Here is a 23,429-nt window from a genome sequence, read left to right on the forward strand (position 1 = left end):
CAGCCTGGTATACCTTCTCTGCACTCCCTTTACAGCAAGAAAAACCTTCCTCAGATAAGGACTCCAAAACTGCATGTAATATCCAGGTGTAATCTCACCGAGTCCCTGTAGTTGCAACAAGACATCACTGCTCCTGTACTCGAATCCTCTTGGTATGAAGCCCAACACACCACTTGCCTTTTTTACTGCCTTCTGCACTAGCATGTTTACCTTCAGTGACTGGTGAGCGATGACACCCGGTTCTCGTTGCACATCTCCCTTAATCTATAGCCATTCAGATAGTAATCTTCCTTCCAGTTTTTGCTACCAAAGTGGCTAAGTTCACATTTGTCCACATGATACCACATCTACCATGCATTTCCCCACTTAATCAGCTTCTCCATATGACATGGAAGCATCTCTGCATCCTTCACACAGCTCACCCACCCGCCCAGTTTTGTGTAGTCTGCACATTTGGAGATATTAGATTTAGTCCCCTCATCTAAATCATTAATATATATCATGAATAAGTGATGTTGTAGTAATTGGTATCAGCCTTTTAATTGATCACAACTTTATCTTTCAAGTAACTAGACCAAGTCACAGAGTTCTCTTTATCAGCTGTTTTAATCATCTACGTAGTGAAGACTCTGGAAAGTCATGGGTCACAGTCTGTCACTAGCCAGAATACAGAATTCCTAAATACAGAAGCAATTATAGCCTCAAATTCAATTCTAGGTAATTAGCATATTCCAGTCACATTTTAGGAGTTACCTCAATCCACTCAGTTATTGATTAAGCTCACATCATTCAGAGATTAAAACCAATCACAGTCCCCTTAAACTACTGGTTTTGGTGCGTATCTGAAAACTTTTATAAGAACTTTTTTTTCATAGCAGCTTGGGTGACATTAACCCTTTCATTGGTCTCCCAGCACCGATCCGTGCAGTATCCCAATAGTCACAGTCTGCTATTTGGAAAAAGACCCAGTTATTGCTACTCTGTTTCCTCCCTGCGAGCTTATTTCCTGTCCATCTCAATACACTGCTCCCAAATCAATGTGTTGAATTTTACAGGCTCATCTCTTACCTGGGGCCGTGTCAAAAGCCTTCTGAAAGTCCAAATAAATCACAACCATTTACTCACCTTCGTCACCTCTGCTAGTTGCTTCCTGGAAAAAATTCAAGTTGATTTGTCGAGCAAGACTTCCACTTCATATATCCATGCTAACTGTCCAATCCTGCCACTGTTTTCAAGTGCTATTAATGAACTATAGCACTTTCCCCACTACCAATAGAATGTTCCAGAAAACTATTCCGTATACACTCCAGGAATTCCTACTCGACGTTATTGTGTTTGATTTCACTTGGCCAGTCTATATGCAGATTAAAATCACACACAATTACTGATGTTCCTTTATCACATGCATCACTAATTTCCTTTTAAATACCATCCCCAACCTCACCACTACAGTTTGTGGGTCTATCTACAACCCCCATTAAAGTATGCATAAGTTCATAAGATATAGGAGCAGAGTTGGGCCATTCTGCCCATCCAGTACGCTCATCCGTTCTATCATGACTGATATGCTCTTTATCCCCATTTTTCTGCCTCCTTCCCATAATCCTTCACTCCCTTACCAATTAAAAATCTGTCTAACTCCTTAAATGTACTCACTGTCCCAGCATCCACCGCACTTTAAGGCAGCGAATTCCACAGATTCACAACCCTTTGGGAGAAGGAGTTTCTCCTCAACTTTGTTTTCAATTTGCTGCCCCTCATCCTAAGACTATGACCTCTCATCCTAGAATGCCCCACCAGCGGAAGCATCCACTCCATGTCTACTTTATCAATACCTTTTATCATCTTGAACAGCTCCAATTTGATCTCCCCTCATTCTTATAAATTCCAGAGAGTATAGGTCAATCTATTTTAAATCTCTCTTCATACAACAAACCCCTCATTACTGGAATCAATCTCGTGAACCTCCTCTGAACTGCCTCCAATGCCACAACATCTTTCCTCAAATACGGGGACCAAAACTGTGCACAATACTCCAGGTGCGGCCTCACCAATGCCTTGTATAATTGCAACAACTTCCTTACCTTTCTATTCTATTTCATTCACTTTCTTTATTATCTGCTGTACCTGCATGCTAGTTTTCTGTGATGATGTGGAGATGCCGGCGTTGGACTGGGGTAAACACAGTAAGAAGTTTAACAACACCAGGTTAAAGTCCAACAGGTTTATTTGGTAGCAAAAGCCACACAAGCTTTCGAAGCTCTAAGCCCCTTCTTCAGGTGAGTGGGAATTCTGTTCACAAACAGAACTTATAAAGACACAGACTCAATTTACATGAATAATGGTTGGAATGCGAATACTTACAACTAATCCAGTCTTTAAGAAACAAAACAATGGGAGTGGAGAGAGCATCAAGACAGGCTAAAAAGATGTGTATTGTCTCCAGACAAGACAGCCAGTGAAACTCTGCAGGTCCACGCAACTGTGGGAGTTACAAATAGTGCGACATGAACCCAATATCCCGGTTGAGGCCGTCCTTGTGTGTGCGGAACTTGGCTATCAGTTTCTGCTCAGCGACTCTGCGCTGTCGTGTGTCGCGAAGGCCGCCTTGGAGAACGCTTACCCGAATATCAGAGGCCGAATGCCCGTGACCGCTGAAGTGCTCCCCAACAGGAAGAGAACAGTCTTGCCTGGTGATTGTCGAGCGGTGTTCAATCACCAGGCAAGACTGTTCTCTTCCTGTTGGGGAGCACTTCAGCGGTCACGGACATTCGGCCTCTGATATTCGGGTAAGCGTTCTCCAAGGCGGCCTTCGCGACACACGACAGCGCAGAGTCGCTGAGCAGAAACTGATAGCCAAGTTCCGCACACACAAGGACGGCCTCAACCGGGATATTGGGTTCATGTCACACTATTTGTAACTCCCACAGTTGGGTGGACCTGCAGAGTTTCACTGGCTGTCTTGTCTAGAGACAATACACATCTTTTTAGCCTGTCTTGATGCTCTCTCCACTCCCATTGTTTTGTTTCTTAAAGACTGGATTAGTTGTAAGTATTCGCATTCCAACCATTATTCATGTAAATTGAGTCTGTGTCTTTATAAGTTCTGTTTGTGAACAGAATTCCCACTCACCTGAAGAAGGGGCTTAGAGCTTCGAAAGCTTGTGTGGCTTTTGCTACCAAATAAACCTGTTGGACTTTAACCTGGTGTTGTTAAACTTCTTACTGAGTTTTCTGTGACTCAGATCCCTCTGCACCGGAGCACCCCGAAGTGTCTCCCCATTTAAGTACTAAGGCGCCTTCCTATTTTTGAGACCAAAGTGCATGACCTCACACTTTTCCAAGTTAAACTTTTGCAACCTCTGAGCCTTTTCAGCACGACCCATGCGGATTACACATCATAGCTAATATCCTACCTCATTATTAACCTAATTTCCTCTTTAACCAGCAAACCAGCTCTATCATCTTTTCCTTTTTGACTCTCCTTCCTAGATAGTGAACACCACTGGATGTCCCATCGCTTGTCACCCTGCAGTCATTCCTGACGACATCACACCTGTTTGCATCTAGTTGCACGATTAATTCATCCACTTTATTTCAAATTTTATGTGCGTTAAAGCACATAGTCTTTTTGTCAATTGTCCCGTTCCCACTGTGTGTTCATTGTGGCACTGTTTGATTTTGGCCCTTGATTTATCTGCCTATCACTTTTCTTATTCCCCTTACTGTCTTTTTTTAACTTGTCCATGAAAAATGTTTGACTCTAGAACGTGGGAGGCAACGTATCATCCAGGAATTTTGTCTGTGACCACAGAAGGGCCTATCTATTTCTCTTACAATTGAATCCCCGATAACGATTGCATTCCCATACTTTTTTCTCCTCTATGCAGCAGGGCCAACCCTGGTGCAACAGATTTGTCTGTTGCTGCTTTCCCCTGAGAGGTCATTTCCAAAGCGGTATACCTGATTTGCAGGGGAGTGGCTACAAGAGATTCCTGCACTGCCTGCCTTGTCCTCCTGATCTGCCTGGTCGTCACCCATTCCCTTCCTGCCTGTTGAGACTTACCTTGCGGTGTCACCACCTGTCCATAAGTGTAATCCTCAATACTTGTGGATGCTCCATAGTGTCCCAGCCGACCTCCAGCTCTAAAACATGGGCTTCCAGCAGCTGCAGCTGGAGACACTTGCTGCACATGTGGGCTTCCTACATGGAACACGAGGAGCACACCACAGCTTTGAGATCTCCTGTCATGACCTAGCCCTTTACCTTTTGAAAGATATCTAAAATTAAATAATATCAATTACTCTACATCGCTTCTTCCCGGTCCCTTGTTCCTGCATAATGGCAGGGACAAACGAGAAACCACAAAATAAAGACTTTAACAACCATAAGTGATAAAACCAATAAAAACATACCCGATCATACTTACCCAATCAGCTGCTTCCCCTGGCCCCGCACCATTTTTGAATCCTGATGTCAACACAGCATCTCCAAACTCCAAGCTGGTGTTCAAATTTCTCACTGATGCTGCTGACTGTCTGTCCCAGTGACCCAGTGTCTTCCTCTCGCACTCTCCTCGAGGTGCTGCTGACTCTGTCCCAGTGTCCTACTCTCTCCCTCTTCTTTAGCTGCTGCTGACTGTCCCAGTATTCCAGTGTTCTCCCCTCTCACTATCCTCTCGGTGCTGTTGAACGTCTGTGCCAGTGTCGTCCTCTAACTCTCTCCTCTAGGTTCTGTTGTCTGTCTCAGTATCCCAGTGTTCTCTTCTCACACTCTCTCCCCTAAGGGCTATTGAATGTCTGCCCCGGTGTCCTCTGCTCTCACTCTCCTATAGCTACTGCTTCGTTATCTAATATCGATTGGTTCTGTGAATGTAACCCAATGTCGTGTTACCTTTAGCTACAGATTCTCAACATTGATCACAGACCTCCAGTGATATGTGTATGCTGGCACTGAGATCTTTTTCTGTCTCTGTGTCTCAATATCTTTCGCGCAAAGAATCCATCTGTTCAATATTGGCTCGACCACTATGTATGAGATACATCTATCTTAATATGTTGTTTTGTGAATCTGTGGAATTGGCGACCCTGAAGTGCTGGGGCAGTGAGTAAATTTAAGGAGGAGTGAGACATATTTTTAATTGGTAATGGGGAGAAGGCTGGAAAATTGAGATAAGGAGCACTTCAGCCATGATCGAATGGCGAAGCAGACTAGATGGGCCGAATGGCCAATTTCTGCTCCTATATGTTAACTTATGAACAATGTGTGCCCACTGCTATCACAGATCTAAACTTTTCTTTATCTCACTGCCTTCTACCATGTAAACCATTGTATTGTTGGCATCTGCAAACTTACTGTAGACATCACGTTAATGCTGCAAGCCCCTAGTTCATATGTTAAACCTTGTTCAGCTCTTGAATATCAGACTGTGAGGAGTAGAGAGTCCCGGGCTAACATTTTTAATAAAACTATGGATGTGGAAATCTGTAAAAACAATAAAAAAGTGAGATAGACTTGGTTTTGGCAGTACCTGGAGAAAGAACGATAGTTAACATTTTGAGTCCAATGTGACTGAGTTCTGAGGTACCGCCATATGGAATCAAAATGATAATTACTGTCTCCATGGATGCTGATCTTACCCAATATTTTCTGTTCAGATCATTTGTGACATGTCTTCAAGCCAAACTACATCTAGTCCACTAAGTTTTAGTTGCAACATTGAAGACGATTCCTGAAGCAGAGTTTCAAATTTCCACTAATCTCACAACATTCTTTGGTGAGGAAACCTATCAACGGCTTTCTAAAAGTCTAGGGAGACAATGTCCACCGTATTTCCATCATTTATGATTCTACTCACTTCCTCAAACTCCAGCAAGTTGGACCTTTTTCAGTTCTTCTGTGAATTCTAATGGTCTCTTCCCTTTCCCAGTGATCATAAGGAAAACTTTATATTATCCCTTGCAATGTCCACTTGGTAACGGACGTCTGGCTGGTCGACTTGCAGTTCCCTAGCTCTGATTTTCCCCACGTTGGGGCTAAACGTGGAAGTTTATTGTGAATTTCTAATGTTTCATAAAGAATAGCTCTTATTATCCCTTCCAGTATCTTCCCAATAACAGTGGTCAGGCTGAGAGGCCTGTACTTCCCGGGCTCTGATTTGTTCCATTTTGAACTGTAGGGAAAATGGTGAAGAAATGAGGAACATTGGGGGCGATTCTCCCAAAAGGGTTCTATGTGCTGAATTGGCGGGAAACTGGTATAAATGACGATTGTTTTTTCAGTGGGAGTTCACACTCTAATCTTCCACACTCTGTGCAATGCAGAGGTCACAATCGTGAATCTCATTAAAAGTTTGGGGGGTGGGGCCTATTCACACCAGAGGCTGACAGTTCCTGACCTCTGCGCATGCGCAGTGGCCCCGAACTGTCAGCCTGCAGTTTGCTGGTCAGCTCGACCGCTGGCCAGCCACGGGACCCACGTAGTGCTGCCCCTTGGGTCCCCCGCCCCTAACGCCCCCCCCCCCCCACTTCCCAAGCCAGCCCCGAACCTCTCCCCCGCGATCTTCTCCGGATCTCTCTCTCTCTCTCTCTCTCTCTCTCTCTCTCTCTCTCTCTCTCTCTCTCTTCCCCCCCCCCCCTCCCCCCCCCAACCAATGGGAGGCAGACACCCTAGTCCCGCCCAGCAGACGCCCCCCCCCCCCGCCAAAAGAAAGCAGAAACCCCGCCCACGGAGGCCGCTAGGCCCTCCCCCTTGGCACTGCCCCATGCCTGGTTCTTAGTGCCAAGGTGCCCTGTGGGCATGGGCACTTTACCCATTAGGCAGTGCCGGGAGCACAGTCTGGCCCTGCCACAGTCCCCATACCCAGGGGGTAACAACCTGAAGCCACCCAACCCCCTGAGGGGCCCCAATTGCACCCCTCCCTTCACTCCAGCGGAGCCTCCTGTTAGTTCCCTGAAACTGGGGAGCGAATCTGAAGGGCGCCGGAGTGAAATTGCACTGACGGGCGTGGGAGATGCTTGCGGGTCCGGAGGCTTCAGTCCCAGGCCCGCTAATAACTTTAAAATAAGGTTAAAATAGATTAAAATCTCGTACCTGTTGTTCCCACTGGTTTTCAGCGTGGTCCCCACCTTGCTGGATATCCGGCACTCTGAGATGCGTGCGCGTCGGGAATGCATGCTTGAATCCCACAAATCGGCCCACAAGCGATTGTCCCGGCCCGCCGTGCTAAAAATTTAGAGCGTTGGGATGGGAGAATCGCCCCCAATAATCTTTACCATATCACAGAACAGATTGAGAGGTCAGACAGCCTTTGATAAAAATGATGATACTACAAGTGTTCACACAATTGAACATTAACCTGAAGAATGTCTCTGAGGAAAAGGGAATATTTAGGCTTAATACAAAATTACTGGTTAGTTTCCTAATGGTAGTTAAAGAGAGCACATTACTCTACTGAAAGGATAATCCCTTAATTCAGGGGTTTCCTTCAAACCCAATGTAAGAACGAAGATAAATACATTTTCCATTTCCCAAAATTAGGTGAGAGGAAACAAGAAACATAATTAACCATGAATTATAATTATTGTTAAACAGTTCAAATGAGCTGTGAATGTTTCCTATTACACTTAGTAAAGTAGCTCCTTGTTCTTTTTCTTGTTGCCATCATGGCAGAATGGTTATCAAAACACAGTTAATGTATCTACACGTACAACTGCTGAAACATAGTTATTGATTACTGAAATACACTACAACAAAGGGATGGGTATTCTTTGAATTCTCTGTCTGAAGGCAGGTTTGAACCACGGCTGAATGATCTCCGGCACGGGTAAGGCAAGGAGTGAGGTCCCGAATTTGCCCCAGATACAACGGGGATCGGACCCCATGCTGCTGACGCAATATGACCCACAATCTGACCAACTGAGCCAACCGGCTCCCCAGTAACATGGGTGACCAGGCAACAGCCTGATAGAATAGGAGAACTTTCCATGTTCAAAACTGTTGGTATTCCAATGCTCACACAGTATGAAAGGGAACCTGTTGAAGGAGGGATGCAGTCACAGTGAGACTCCTGAACAATTACAATCTCTCCATCTCCCATTCATATCCAATATCCCATTTACCATTTCTGCAGCACATTGGGAACACTGACTAGTTCGCAGACTAATGGACCCGAAAATCGTCTGTCATGTAACCATGATCCTTGCAGACTCCCAGTGAGGTGTCTGTATTAAGGGCAGGTTGGAAAGCATTAACCATCAGAGAGGAAACATCACCTTCATAAAATGGAAATTTATGGAAATATTAGAGTTAAGTCACGATCTGAAACTTTAATTGAAAATTGGTGCTTGTGAAGCGAGGTTTCCAATAACTTAATTTCAATTCCTGCACAAACCTTGACTGACACTGTAAAGTAAGTCTAACAATTCAGAAAAGATGGTATTTTAATGCAACTAACAATTCTCTCTGTTCTCATTGAAGATCTCCAACAGAAACACAAGGAGACACTCCGGGTACAAGCTGGAACACTGACAGTGAACACTATCCTCATAAAGGAGAAGGTTAAGATTTTCCAGCTGGTTGATCGATACGCTGAGCTAACGGTTATTTCTACTGTTCGAGATCGGGCACTTGTCGAACATGAACTGCTGGCAAGAGGCCAAGACCATGAAGAATGGAGAGAGAAAGATCTCCGGAGAGAACTGGAAAAAATCCGAACTGATCAATTGTTCCAGAGCAGCTTTTCCCAGACGGGCAGTTTGCTGCAAAAAATTAGGAGATTATTCCACCAATCCCATTCAAGATCCAAATCTGGGAGTTCAGCAGCAGTGAGTGGAGTGCCGGGAATTGGAAAAACAACAATGGTACAAAAGATTGTTTATGACTGGGCCACTGGGAAAATATACCCACACTTTCAATTTGTTTTCAGTTTTAAATTCCGGGATTTGAACACTATTAACTGTAGAATAAACCTGAGGAATCTGATATTGGATCAGTATCCTTACTTTGGGGATATTCTGGGAGAGCTCTGGAAGAACCCAGAGGGATTGCTGTTTATATTCGATGGTTTGGATGAATTCAAGGACAGGATTGATTTTGCCGACAATCGGAGAAATACAGAACCTCAGTCCATGTGCACAGATCCTGAAATCCGGTGTGAAGTGTCTGATATTGTGTACAGTTTAATACAGCACAAGCTGCTCCCAGGATGTTCAGTGCTAGTGACCAGCCGCCCCACTGCATTACATTTATTGGAAAAGGCTGACATCAGTGTCTGGGCTGAAATCCTGGGATTTATTGGTGATGAACGGAAGGAATATTTCAACAAGTTTTTTGAAGATCAGACGGTGGCAGCAGCTGTTTTCAAACACGTGGAGGAGAACGAGATCCTGTACACCATGTGTTACAACCCTTCCTACTGCTGGATCCTCGGTCTGTCACTGGGTCCCTTCTTTACACAAAGAGACAGGAAACGGCAGCAAGTTCCCAAGACCATCACCCAACTATATTCCTACTATATTTACAACATTCTGAAAAACCATGGCCGAGAGATTGAAAACCCTCGTGATGTGTTACTGAAGCTTGGTGAGATGGCCTACACAGGAGTCTCCAAGAAGAAGATTGTGTTTCGAAATGAAGATTTGATTGAGTACAATCTACAACCTTCCCAGTTCCTGTCTGGGTTCCTGATGGAACTTTTGGAGAGAGATGTTTCTGCCCAGAGTGTGGTTTACACATTCCCACACCTCACCATCCAAGAGTTTGCAGCTGCACTCACACAATTCCTGACTCCAGATCCCGGGGAGATCGTGAAACTCCTCAATGAAGCCCACAGCAAGGAAGATGGGCGATTTGAGATATTTCTCCGTTTTGTTGCTGGTCTGTCCTCCCCACAGTCAGCTCGACCCCTGGTGGAGTTTCTGGGTCCATTTCTTCATCAAACAACCTGTCGAGTGATTGACTGGGTGAAGGAGAAGGTTGAAGGGCAGATTGGAGACACAGAGACTGAAACTGGGAAGAGGAAGCTCCTGAACACATTCCACTACCTGTTTGAGTCTCAGAATAAAGCACTGGCTCGGAACACAGTGGGATCTGTGGGAAAACTTTCATTTAGCAGATTGCGACTGACCCCGATTGACTGTGCGGTCCTGTCTCATGTCATTGGACTCTGTGACACAATAAAACACCTCGATCTGGAGCGATGCTACATTCAGTGTGAAGGGTTCCAGCGGCTGGGACTCGGTCTGCACAAATGTCAGGAGTTGAGGTAACTGTTTGGTCTCATAGCGGATATTTTCATTGTCGAGAAGCCATTTCCTTTGTTCTAATAAAACAGAGGCATGTTCATTCGAGGACGTAAAGAGAGAAACAATGTCCAATCGTCACAAAGTGTGGGAGAATGGCACAAAGTAATAATACTCGTTTGGGAGCAGATGCAGATATGATGGGCCGATTGGCCTCCTTCTGAACCTGTAATAAATCTCGATTCTCTGATAAAACTACATCGTTTCGAGAAGGCAGATTTTCGTGGGCAATAAATGTTGGCAAAACCAGCGATGTCCACATTCCTTGAATGAATAAAAACATTATTGGGATGAATTTTAAATAATTAGAGCTGTAAAGGCCTCCCTCCAAAATCTGAAAAAGGATCATTCCCTCTCCCAACAGAAACCATCTGATTCTGTACGATGCTATACAGAAATTAGTTTCTCTTGTTCGGTACAGCTTACAGTTTGTGTTTAATTATGATCAGGATTATTTTACTGCGCTCTACCTCTGTTATGTATTACAGTCGGTGTGTGTTATATTGGGACAATGTCCCTTTATCAGTCACGTGACCACTGGTGACATCATCAGTTCGGGTTGCTTTCTGAATGTCTGCGTTGCGCTGCCTCTACTGGCAGCCTCTGTGAAGTCCGTCTTGCTTCCTGGATTAACTGGTTGTAACTGAAACTCAGTGCTTCTATCATTCATTGTGGGCCTCTGAATAGAAGCAACCATTCTTTTAAACCTCCATAACTCTTACAACGTCGTAAACCTTAAATTAAAATGTAGGGACAGTTTAAACTGAAACCAAAAACCCGCAGGCGGGTAGCTTTGTTTAACATGAAGTGAAATTAAAGTTTTGGCCCTTTCTGAGCTCACAAGCACAGAAACACAAATTAAACTTAAACTCATGAATTATTGTCCACTGCCCACAAACATAAATTATTATATAACAGTAAAGCCCAAGATGCTGCTTTCTTTATTAATTGCTACCTACACTTGCCCTGCTAACGGCAATGATCGATGCACATATACATCCAGTCCCTCTGATCCTGCAATCCGTGAACAATTCTACCGATTATTTTATATTGCTTATTCATATGACTCAGATTTCATCTGATGATTTTTGAATATCCATGTCCACCACATCAACAGCAGAACCACCATTGACCCTTTCGGTTGCATCTTCCAATTCACAAAAGTATAAATCCAATCGCAAGCGGCATTTATTTTTACCAACCAATTAATTTAGTTTCCTCCGTGTCGCTATTAGATTTACCATTTCCCTTTTGAACTAAACGTGGACTGGCTCAGAGTAGCTGAATGATCAACTCCCCTCCGACCCTCGGCTAAGTTTAACACTACTGCTCCAGCCTGGAGCCGCAGACTTGACTAAAATGAATTTAGGTTGTGGTTACTGGTTCCTGGCCCCCTCTTCATCCACTCCAACAAACTGAGATAGCTGGGAATTGAACCCGTATCAACTGCTTGGAAAGCAACGATGCTCACTATTATATCACCATCATTGCATTTAGGGACTCGTTGTGTTGGTGCGCACAGTGCTGTGCGAAAGAGTGTCCCAGGACATTTGACCCAGTCACTGTGAAGGGACGGCAATATATTTCCAAGTCAGGATGGTGTGTATTTTTGAAGGAAACTTCCAGATGGTGATGTTTCCATTTATCTGGTCTTTCAAGGGATAGAAATCACAAGTTTGGAAGGTGCTGTGTAACGGGTCATTGGGAGTTGTTGCACTGCATCTTGTCGATGGTACACACTGCTCGCTCTATCTCTGTGGTGGATGGAATGAGTGTTGAAGGTGATGGGTGGAGAACCAGTCAACAAGCAGAGTTATCCTGGATGGTGGTGACCTTCCTGAATCTTGAGCTGCACTCATGCAGACAAGTGGATGGCATTCAATCAAATTCCTGACATGTGTCTTGTAGAAGGTGGAAATGTATTTGGAAGTCAGGAGGTGAGTTACTCTGCGCAGAGTTCCTGGCCTTTAATCTTCTCTAAAAGCCACAGTAATGATATGTCTAGTCTGTTTCTGGCCAGTGGTAGCATCGAAGGTGCTGGTAGTCAGGATTCAGGTGATGATAATCCCATTGAATGTAAAGTGAGATGATTGTATTCATTCTTGGTGGAGATGGTCATCTCCTTTGAATATTGTTCAAGCCTTGCTAAATATGGACAGGTCCTGCATCACTGTCTTGCGGAGTTGAGAATGGTGCTGAACGTTGTGCAGACTTCAGCAAACATCTGCACTTCTGACCTGATGATGGAGGAAGTGTAATTGATGAAGCAGCTGAAGATGGTTGGGCCGAGGACACTGCCCTGAGAAATTCCTGCTGTGATTTCCTGGACATGAGATGACCCTCTCTTCACCCACTCCGACAAACTGAGATAGCTGGGAATTAAACCGTATCAACTACTTGGAAAGCAACTATGCTTACAATTATATCACTGGAATTGCATTTCGGGACTCCTGTGGTGTAGGTGCACCCACAGAGCTGTGAGAGAGAGAGTTCCAGGATTTTGACCCAGTCACTGTGAAGGAACGATGATATATTTCCAAGTCAGGATGGTGTGTATCTTGGAAGGGAACTTCCAGGTGGTGATGTTTCCATTCATCTGCTGCCCTTGTCCTTCCAGGGATAGAAATTACAAGACTGGACAGTGCTGTGTAACGAGCCATGGTGAGTTGATGCACTGCATCTTGTAGATGGTCCAACAACCGTAACTATCTTCCTTTGTGCTGGTGTTGCTCCAGACTTTCACTGGCTGTCTTGCCTGGAGACAATACACATCTTTTTAGCCTGTCTTGATGCTCTCTCCACTCGCATTGTTTTGTTTCTTAAAGACTTGATTAGTTGTAAGTATTCGCATTCCAACCATTATTCATGTAAATTGAGTCTGTGTCTTTATAAGCTCTGTTTGTGAACAGAATTCCCACTCACCTGAAGAAGGGGCTTGGAAAGTTTGTGTGGCTTTTGCTACCAAATAAATCTGTTGGACTTTAACCTGGTGTTGTTAAACTTCTTACTGTGTTTACCCCAGTCCAACGCCGGCATCTCCACATCGTTGCTCCAACCGGCAGAGAGGTTTTTTTCACTAATTTCCATTGACTTCAGTTTTTCTCTGGCTCCCTTTTTGCTACATGGAGCCATATGCTGCCTTGATGTCAAGGGCAGACAGTCTCCCCTCTCATCCTGAGTTCAGCTCTGTTGTCCGTGTTGGCATCAAGGCTGTAATGAGGTAGGGGGCTGAGTGACCCTGAGTAAAAACAAGCTTCAAGTCAGATAGCAGGTCATTGCTAATTAAGTGTCACTTGTTAGTCTTGTTAGCCTTCCATTACTGTGCTGATGATCGAGAGTAGACTGATGGGGTGGTAAATGGACAGATTGGATTTGTTCTCTCCTTTTTGTTTACGGTCATATCTGGACAATGTCCCACTATTTTGGGTAAACATCAGTGTTGTAGCTTCACTGGAACAACTTGGCGAGGAACAGAGCAACTTCTGGAGCAGTAATCTTCAGTACAGTTACTGGAATATTGTCAAGATCTGTGGTCTTTGCAGTATCCATTATCTTTAACTATTTCTTGACATCATGTGGAGTGAATGGAATGAGCTGATATCTGTGATGTTGGGGCCCTCTGGATGGTTCAGCCACTGAAGTTAGTTACTAATATTTGAGCCATATCTTGTACTGATGTGCGAGTCTCCTCCGTCATGAGGATGGGATATTTTTGGATCCTCCTCCTTCTGTTCTTTCATTATGCACTCCATTCACAGCTAAATGTGGCAGGACTGCAGAGCTTACATCTGAGCCAAGGAAACCAGAATTTCCTGAATGAGGAAACCTGCTGCTGGAAAATCTCCAGTCAAACTGTCAGTGATATGAAACAGGATTTTCGGATAATCCTTTTCCTATGTGAGGATCTACCAGGAAGAGGGAACTCCCGGTAATTCCCGGAGATAGAACACTAGCCACACACCAGGATGATAGAGAGTGGGATAGCTTGATCTTGGTTTCAGATAAAGCTCGGCACAACATCATGGGCCGAAGGGGTGTTCTGAGCTGTACTGTTCTATGTACCTGCAGAAAATGTAGAGCCTGTTTACTGTGGAATGTAGCGGGAGACACCCCTCCCCTATAAACTAATCAAACAGAAACATTTCAGCTTTCTAATGGGAGAATAATCTTTCCTTTTGTAAAATCTAGGGGATGGACCTTAATGCAACAGTTAGCACAGTTTCACACTTTAACTCACCCTGAGATATTATACAGATGATACAATGTCAATAGTTAAGAGTTTTAACGACACCAGGCTAAAGTGCAACAGGTTTATTTGGTAGCAAATACCATTAGCTTTCGGAGCGCTGCTCCTTCATCAGATGGAGTGGAAATGTGCTCTCAAACAGGGCACAGAGACACAAAATCAAGTTACAGAATACTGATTAGAATGCGAATCCCTACAGCCAACCAGATCTTAAAGATACAGACAGTGTGGGTGGAGGGAGCATTAAGCACAGGTTAAAGAGATGTGTATTGTCTCCAGACAGGACAGCCTGCAAGTCCAGGAGGCAAGCTGTGGGGGTTACTGATGATGTGACATAAATCCAACATCCCGGTTTAGGCCGTCCTCATGTGTGCGGAACTTGGCTATCAGTTTCTGCTCAGCGACTCTGCACTGTCGTGTGTCGTGAAGGCCGCCTTGGAGAATGCTTACCTGGAGAACAGAGGCTGAATGCCCGTGACTGCTGAAGTGCTCCCCCACAGGAAGAGAACAGTCTTGCCTGGTGATGGTCGAGCAGTGTTCATTCATCCGTTGTCGTAGCGTCTGCATGGTTTCCCCAATGTACCATGCCTCGGGACATTCTTTCCTGCAGCGTATCAGATAGACAATGTTGGCCGAGTTGCAAGAGTAGGTACCGTGTACCTGGTAGATGGTGTTCTCACGTGAGATAATGGCATCCGTGTCGATGATCCGGCACGTCTTGCAGAGGTTGCTGTGGCAGGGTTGTGTGGTGTCGTGGTCACTGTTCTCCTGAAGGCTGGATAGTTTGCTGCGGACAATGGTCTGTTTGAGGTTGCGCGGTTGTTTGAAGGCAAGAAGTGGGGGTGTGGGGATGGCCTTGGCGAGATGTTCGTCTTCATCAATGACATGTTGAAGGCTCTGGAGGAGATGCCATATCTTCTCCGCTCCGGGGAAGTACTGGACGATGAAGGGTACTCTGTCCACCATGTCCCGTGTTTGTCTTCTGAATAAACCTGTTGGACTTTAACCTGGTGTTGTTAAAACTCTTAGTGTGTTCACCCCAGTCCAACGCCGGCATCTCCACATCATAATAGTTAAGAAGCACAGGGAATCCCGAGCGATCCACTCTCACAGCTTTATCATTTAACTCCCAGTAAAATGTACAATTCTCAGAAAATCCTGGATTTATGTAACAGCAGAAATGATTTGAATTTCCAGAAACTTAGCAGGGTCAGTGAGATTCAGGAGGGTAATTCTGATGATCAAGAAATGAGACCAGAATGTGGAACATGTTTAAAAATTACTTGCTCGTTCACAGGATGTGGGTATCACCTCATCTAGGGGCCATTAGCAGTGGGAAATAAATGCTGGTCTAGCCAGCGACAGCCATATCCCATGGACAATTAAACAAAATATACTTTTTGAGAGGTGTAAAAGTGGTTTCCCCCAGTAGGCAAACCAGTGGGAGTTAATTGTTCAATTGTTTCAATGCTGACTATTGCCTTTTCCATTCAACAGAAAGGATTTGATATTATCTGATTTAATATTGTCACATTTATTAGTGCCAAAGCGTAACGTACATAGGAAAGGAAAGAGTCCAGAATTCAGTGTTACAGTCACAGCTAGGGTGTAGAGAAAGATCAACTTGGGTGAGGTATAGTATCGTAACTTGAATCAGGTCACCACTGGTGCTAAGTTTCTGACACAAAAATAGATTGAGCTATTTTTCTGCTGAACATTAATCTAAATTTAATGTGTTTCTCACTTTTTCCATTTAGTCTGGGTCGCAATCAAGTGGGAGATTCAGGAGTGAAACTATTGTCTGCGGCTCTGAGGAATCCAGAATGTAAAATACAGATACTGGAGTAAGTATCAGACTATGTGAGATTGTGTTAATAATCAGTGGATGTCTGACACTGTAAATTATTATCAGTGTCAGTAATAGTGTCATTAATAACCATTCCACATCATTCCTGTTAGTATTCGTGTCAAACACCACGGATTCACTCTGATTCCTGAAATCTTTCTCTCTCTGATCTCCAGTTTGGAGAGTAACAGCCTCAGGTATTCTCACCTCTGCTCTCAGTACAAACCAGTCAGTGACGTGTCTGAACCTGAGTTCCAATAAACTGCGAGATTCAGGAGTGAAAGAATTAACTAATCATTTATAATTATTTTCAAAACCGTTCATGAGAATAAAAAAGATGGACAAATCAATTAAATGTTTATAGAATTATCAAATATGGCTGGTCACATGTTCAGTTTAGTTTAATTTGTCATTCAGATTATAGATGTTTATGTTTGTCGGCTTCTCAGTTTGATTAAATGTAGGAAACTGCTGTGTATTGGTAAGGCAGATTACAAATTACATGGAATTCTGATGAGTTTTATCCTGAGGGATCCACTCTCAAATTTATGTTAAACGGCGCTTAAGGAGCATCTTAAAATAGAATGCATAGGTCTGTACCTTTCATTTATAGGAAGCTGACAGTGGCTTTCCCCAGCAACCAGTGCTGTGTTATAACGACTCATTTTCTTTGCATATACTACCAAATGAGACTTGGGTTTACCTAAAAATGAGATGTGAACCTGGTGAAGCTCCAGCACACGGCCACCAGAACACAGAGCGGACCATATGATAGACGGAGCTCAATCACACCAAAACCAATGGATCAATCAGAGATCTGCTCTCTTGCCATATACAGTCATAAAAAATGCTGGACATGCCACAAAATGTTGGACATGCCGGTTACATTAGGCGACACGGTGGCACAGTGGTTAGCACTGCTGCCTCACAGCGCCTGGTACCAGGGTTCAATTCCGGCCTTGGGTGACTTTGTGTAGAGTTTGCACATTCTCCCAGTGTCTGTGTGGGTTTCCCCTGGGTACTCCAATTTTCTCCCACACTCCAAAGACCTGCAGGTTCGGTTGATTGGCTATGCTAATTTGTCCCGAGGTGTCTCGGTGTGTAGGTTACGGGGATTAGTGGGCCATATATGTGGAGTTCCAGAGATAGGGCCTGGTTATGATATTCTTTCAAAGAATTGGTGAAGACTCGATGGACCAAAGGGCCTCCTTCTACACTGTGGGAATTCTATGATTCTATAAACATGCCACAAAAATTCCATCATTACTGATGAGGGAACCCAGAGCATCAGTGCCATCTTCAGCCAGAAGTGCTGAGTAGAATGATTAATCTCGGCCTCCTCTTAATGCAGACATATTTTCCATGAAGCTTAACTCTCACAGCCATTCAGTGTAATAAATCTTCCACCATCTCCAGCACTGTTGCTGTTTCTGTGAATGTTTTACAATTTCCCTGGAGCCGTCACTACATGAAACAAAGGCATTGGAATTGTATTGACCTCATTCAGTGCTGTATTTCCCATCTCACATTCCCAGTGAACTGTCAAAGACCCAGTAATATGGTGAAGGAGTTTTTTAGTGGTGCTCCATCTCTGAATTTCTTGAAAATACATACAGAACAAAGTGACCAGTAACAACAAAGTATAACCCTGTGAAACCCAAGGAAGCAACCCCACCATGGCAACCACTCCCATCCCTGCACTTTCCACTGAGCTGCAGGCAGCATCTTACTCCTCTCCTCTCCTCTGAGAATTTCGATGACCGTGGCCTTTGTGCTCGGATTTCCTGGATCCTGGAAGGATCCGGCCAACTGCGGGTCCTCTGCACAGATGCTGGCGTTGTCTCTGTCATCATAGCTTCATGAGGTGCTTGTGTCACAGTCGGAGCAGAAGAGGACCCACTGCTCACACCAGGGGCATCCTGAGAGGAGCTCCCAAATGCTGCAGGCAGCCGCTCCTCTATCCATTCAGGGCAAACTGGACCCTCCCTGCTCAGCTGGGGAGGTCCTGACAGTGACTCCAGGCACATTTTCCCACCCCTCCCGCAGCCCGTGTTCCACAGAGCTCATGGAGGTGGTGAGAACATACAGGTTCATGTGTATTTCCTGTGGGTGAGAGGCTGGATGTGACTCTCCATGAAGGTCACCAATCTCTCTGTGGAGGATGCTATTTGTGCTCATACCTAAGACATGGTAACACTGCTGGCCTCCTCCATCCTTTGAGTATGGATACACAGAGCCTTTGGAAACTCCACCGGATGTTAAAATACCTTACACTGCAGCTCCAGTATCTGCTGCATTGTTAAAGACTCCAGTCACATTTCATCTTCCTGAAGCTGACAATGACCTGTCCCCTCGCGAGTGTGAGTGAACTCAGCTATTCCTGCCTCCGTCAGCTGCTCGGATTTGTGTGTGCTGCTCTGTGCTGCCAGATTGTAACCCCTTTGCGAATCGTGTGAGGCAGTATCTGCTCTGGTGGAGGATATGGGGAATATTGTGACAGAGCACCCTCTGTGAACCCCTCCTCCTCTTCTGAGGTCGACACTTGTCTCCCTCTCGAAGCAGCTGTTGATTTGTGAGAGAGTGAAGAATGTTAGAGGGTAATGCACATTCCAACATGTCCTGGAGACTGTTCCTAATCCAGAGCTCCATGTGTCCAATGGAGGACACACAAGCACCCGGTTTTGGACTCAGCAGCAGAGTCTCTCCTGTGCCCATCCATTCACTCACTCACTCTCTCTGGATCCACAGCCCATCTCACCATCAGCGATTGCCCACCCAGCATCCAGGTCTCCCAGCTCCAGCACTGCATCTTCCATTGGCATAAGGATGACACAATCCAGACACTGTCACTCTTAGCTCCTTCTCTGACATTGTGTGCCATCTTCTACAAGCACATAAATTTCCATTGTTACTCACCTATCAAAGACACACACAAGCCTATGGTGCTGCCAGAGTGCCCATCATGGGACCACCGGGATGGTCACTCAGTGTCGGCAGTGCAGCAGTCATCTCTGACTGACCGGAACCCTTCACAGAGAGGCTGACATGTTTCTGAAGATTGATGCTGCTGTCTGGGCATTGCCAGTGTCTGGGTGGAGATGTTCTTTCCACAATTTCTCTTTCATCCTTATTCACATATCAGTCTGTAAGTTTAGCGCTCACGTTGTCAGAACATATCAGGTTATTGATCCTTCTGCCTCACTGCAGCCACGTGCTGCCTGCTCTGGCCCTCGGCAGTTTCTATCCAGACTTGTTTCGGTTGATGTGACAGGACTCGTCCTCCAGTCCGGAGGGAACAAAACCTCCCTCCAAACCGATATAGCCTTGAGAATTTCCAGGGTAGTGTCAGGGAATTGAGTTTAATCTGCCATTTCAGCCCTTTGTTCATTAACCTTCAGAGCCTTTAAAAGTGCTGCTGGCTGCCTTTAAATCTGGTGCCAGCATTGCCTGAATGGGGTCTTCCCCTGCAGCGAGTGGTTAAGCTCTGGAATGCACAGGGTTTTGGGGGAATGCCACTTAGTGCTTTTCTCAATCGGAGAGTCAGTGCAGACACTGGGCCGAATGGCCTCCTTTAACAATTCAGTGATTCTGCCTGTGCTGCCTGAGTGCACGGATTTCCCGAACCTGTCAGATATTTATGTGCCCATTTTGGCAATAGTGTGGAGTTGGTTAGTTCAGTTGTCTCGGTGTCTCGAGTGTCATGTAGATGACGCTAATGTTGAGGGTTTGGTCCTCGTACTGGCTGTGGGGTTCATGGAGTCCCACCTCCTCCCATTGCCCCACATTTACTAAGTTGTGTCCCTGAAGCTACATGTAACTAATTGTCTCTCTCCATTGGAGAGAAATATTAATATTTCATTGAGCGCTATGGCTACTAACACTGTCCACACTGCAACATCACCAACTTCCAGTTGAAATATCGATACATTTCCAACCAATATCTTCACAGAATTCTTACGGAGCGCAATGAGGCCATTTGGCCCATCGTGTCTGCACCAGCTCACCAAATTAGCATTAGGAATTTGTGTCATTCCCCAGCGTTTTTCTCGTATCCTGGCCCATTGTTTATATTCAAATAATCATCTAATTCCTTTTTGACTGCTTCAATGCAGCCGACCTCCACCACACTTCCCGGCTGTGAATTCCAGACCCGAACCACTGGCCGTGTGAAAAAGGTTTCTCTCTCATCATCTTCAACCCCACCACACACTCCATTCCTGAGCCACTGACCATCCCATGTCCCTCCCTGTGACTCAGGGTAAGGACATGGGAATCCTGTGCTCTTCCCTTTCACCATCATCCTTTTTGACATTTAATCACTCCAACACTTCCATTTTGTTCTTTCCTTGTCACCCGCCCATCCCCAGCTCCCTGTCACTTAAAACAATTGAATTCACCGCTATTTCCAATTTCTAATTTTAGCTAATTGAACTGAAACTAAATCTGTTCCTATCTTCACAGATATTGCCTGACCTGATGAGAATTTCCTACATATTTATTCATATTTCAGATTTACAGCATCAACAGAATTTTTCCTTCTGTATGAAGTGAAGTTGTGTTTCTTGAATGTCCCGCGCTTTACATTATTATTGTTAATGATCTTATTCTTAAAAACACTGTGGATTTACCCTGATTCCTGTTATTTTTCTCTCTCTGATCTCCAGTCTGAATGTTAATGATCTCTCAGATGCTTGTGCCGAGGACCTGGCCTCTGCTCTCAGTACAAACCGCTCACTGATAGATCTGAATCTGGGTGACAATAAACTGGGAGATTCAGGGGTGAAACTGCTGTCTGTGGCTCTGAGGAATCCGGACTGTAAAATACAGAAACTGCAGTAAGTAGCAGACTGTGTGAGATTGTGTTTATAATAACTGAATATTCAACAATATAATTTCACCACTGGTATTTGTATAAAAAACACTGCCCATTACTATTGGCGTCAGTTATGAATAAGGAAAACTGCTTTTCCTCTGACTCCTGTTGCTTCTCTCTTATGGGTGGCACGGTAGCACAGTGGTTAGCACTGCTGCTTCACAGCTCCAGGGTCCCGGGTTCGATTCCCGGCTCGGGTCACTGTCTGTGTGGAGTTTGCACATTCTCCTCGTGTCTGCGTGGGCTTCCTCCGGGTGCTCCGGTTTCCTCCCACAGTCCAAAGATGTGCGGGTTAGGTTGATTGGCCAGGTTAAAAATTGTCCCTTAGAGTCCTGGGATGCGTAGGTTAGAGGGATTAGCGGGTAAAATATGTGGGGGTAGGGCCTGGGTGGAATTGTGGTCGGTGCAGACTCGATGGGCCGAATGGCCTCCTTCTGCAGTGTAGGGTTTCTATGTTTCTCTCTGATCCCTGAGCAATGGGATGTCAGTCCCACAAATCCTTATGTTGAGGGTGTGGGGGAATAATGTTATGGTTCACCCTCTGAGGTTCTCTCCTCCTCCTCAGATGTGCACAGCTCTGCCCGGACACAACATCCATTGATTAGTGAAAGGGGGGAGAGTGAATAGATAACAGTAAATGGAGGACAGGACATGGTGGTGGAGTCTCGCTGTTAGTAACAGATGTCAGTACAGCAGCGAGAGGTGAACTTAGTTCCAATGATCAAGATGCAGAATCAGTTTGGGTAGAGATAAGAATTAACAAAGTTAAAAGATCACTTGTGGGAATCTTTTATAGGCCCCGAACAGTATTCAGAATCTTCGACACAGTACACAGGAATATTAATGGGGTCTTGTAAAAACATTCTGCAATAATCACGGGTGATTTTAACATTCATGTACAAAGAAGAACAAAGACCCATGCAGCACAGTAACAGGCCCTTCGGCCCACCAAGCCTGCAGCGACTCTTCATTCTTATTCAGACACAGTACTTATTGCTCATACGCGGTTTCTATTCCTCTGTTCATCTCCCGTTCATGTTTCTATCAAGATAAACCTTGAACATTGGGAACGTGCCTGCTTCCGTCAACTTCACTGGCTGTGCATTCGAGGCACCAACCACTCTCTATGTGAAAACTTTCCCCGCATGTATCCTCTAAACATTTCCCCTCTTGCCTTCAAACTGTCCCGTCTTGTAGTTGACCTTTCCACCCTGGGGAAAAGACTCCAACTATCAACCATATATCTGCCTCTATCAGTCCGGCACTTCCATTTTGTTCTTTCCTTGTCACCCATCCATCCCCAGCTCCCTGTCACTTAAAACAATTTAATTCACTGCTACTTCCAATTTCTAAGTTTCGCTAATTGAACTGCAACTAAATCTGTTTTTATCTTCACAGATATTGCCTGACCTGATGGGAGTCTCCAACATATTTTATTCATATTTCAGATTTACAATATCAATAGACTTTTGCCTTCTGTATCAACTGAAGTTGTGTTTCTTGAATGTCCCGCGCTGTACATTATTATTGTTAATGATCTTATTCTTAAAAACACTGTGGATTTACCCTGATTCCTGTTATTTTTCTCTCTCTGATCTCCAGTCTCTATCGTAACACGCTCACTGATTCTTGTGCCAAGGACCTGGCCTCTGCTCTCAGTACAAACCGCTCACTGATAGATCTGAATCTGGGTGACAATAAACTGGGAGATTCAGGAGTGAAACTGCTGTCTGTGGCTCTGAGGAATCCGGACTGTAAAATACAGGAACTGAAGTAAGTAGCAGACTGTGTGAGATTGTGTTTATAATAACTGAATATTCAATAATATAATTTCACCACTGGTATTTGTATAAAAAACACTGCCCATTACTATTGGCGTCAGTTATGTATAAGGAAAACTGCTTTTCCTCTGACTCCTGTTGTTTCTCTCTCTGATCCCTGAGCAATGGGATATCAGTCCCACAAATCCTTATGTTGAGGGACTGGGGGAATCATGTTATGGTTCACCCTCTGAGGTCCTCTCCTCCTCCTCAGATGCGCACAGCTCTCCCCGGACACAACATCCATTGATTTGTGAAAAGGGGGAGAGTGAGTGGATGACAGTAAATGGAGGACAGGACATGGTGGTGGAGTCTCACTGTTAGTAACAGATGTCAGTACAG

General features: G+C 44.8%; 1 protein-coding gene across 6 annotated transcripts in view; it reads left to right on the forward strand.

Annotated features, from left to right (window-relative positions):
• The window catches only part of LOC144486471 (NACHT, LRR and PYD domains-containing protein 3-like), an 87,728-nt gene that overhangs the window by 29,150 nt on the left and 35,149 nt on the right, over positions 1–23,429 (forward strand). For all 6 annotated transcript variants that reach the window (XM_078204511.1, XM_078204510.1, XM_078204515.1 and 3 more), the window contains 4 exons: positions 8,480–10,265; positions 16,306–16,392; positions 21,059–21,229; positions 22,870–23,040. In XM_078204511.1, coding sequence (XP_078060637.1) covers positions 8,480–10,265; positions 16,306–16,392; positions 21,059–21,229; positions 22,870–23,040 — 2,215 coding nt within the window. The remainder of the gene's footprint in view (positions 1–8,479; positions 10,266–16,305; positions 16,393–21,058; positions 21,230–22,869; positions 23,041–23,429) is intronic.

Source organism: Mustelus asterias, unplaced genomic scaffold (assembly GCF_964213995.1).
Source record: "Mustelus asterias unplaced genomic scaffold, sMusAst1.hap1.1 HAP1_SCAFFOLD_357, whole genome shotgun sequence".
NCBI lineage: Eukaryota > Metazoa > Chordata > Chondrichthyes > Carcharhiniformes > Triakidae > Mustelus > Mustelus asterias.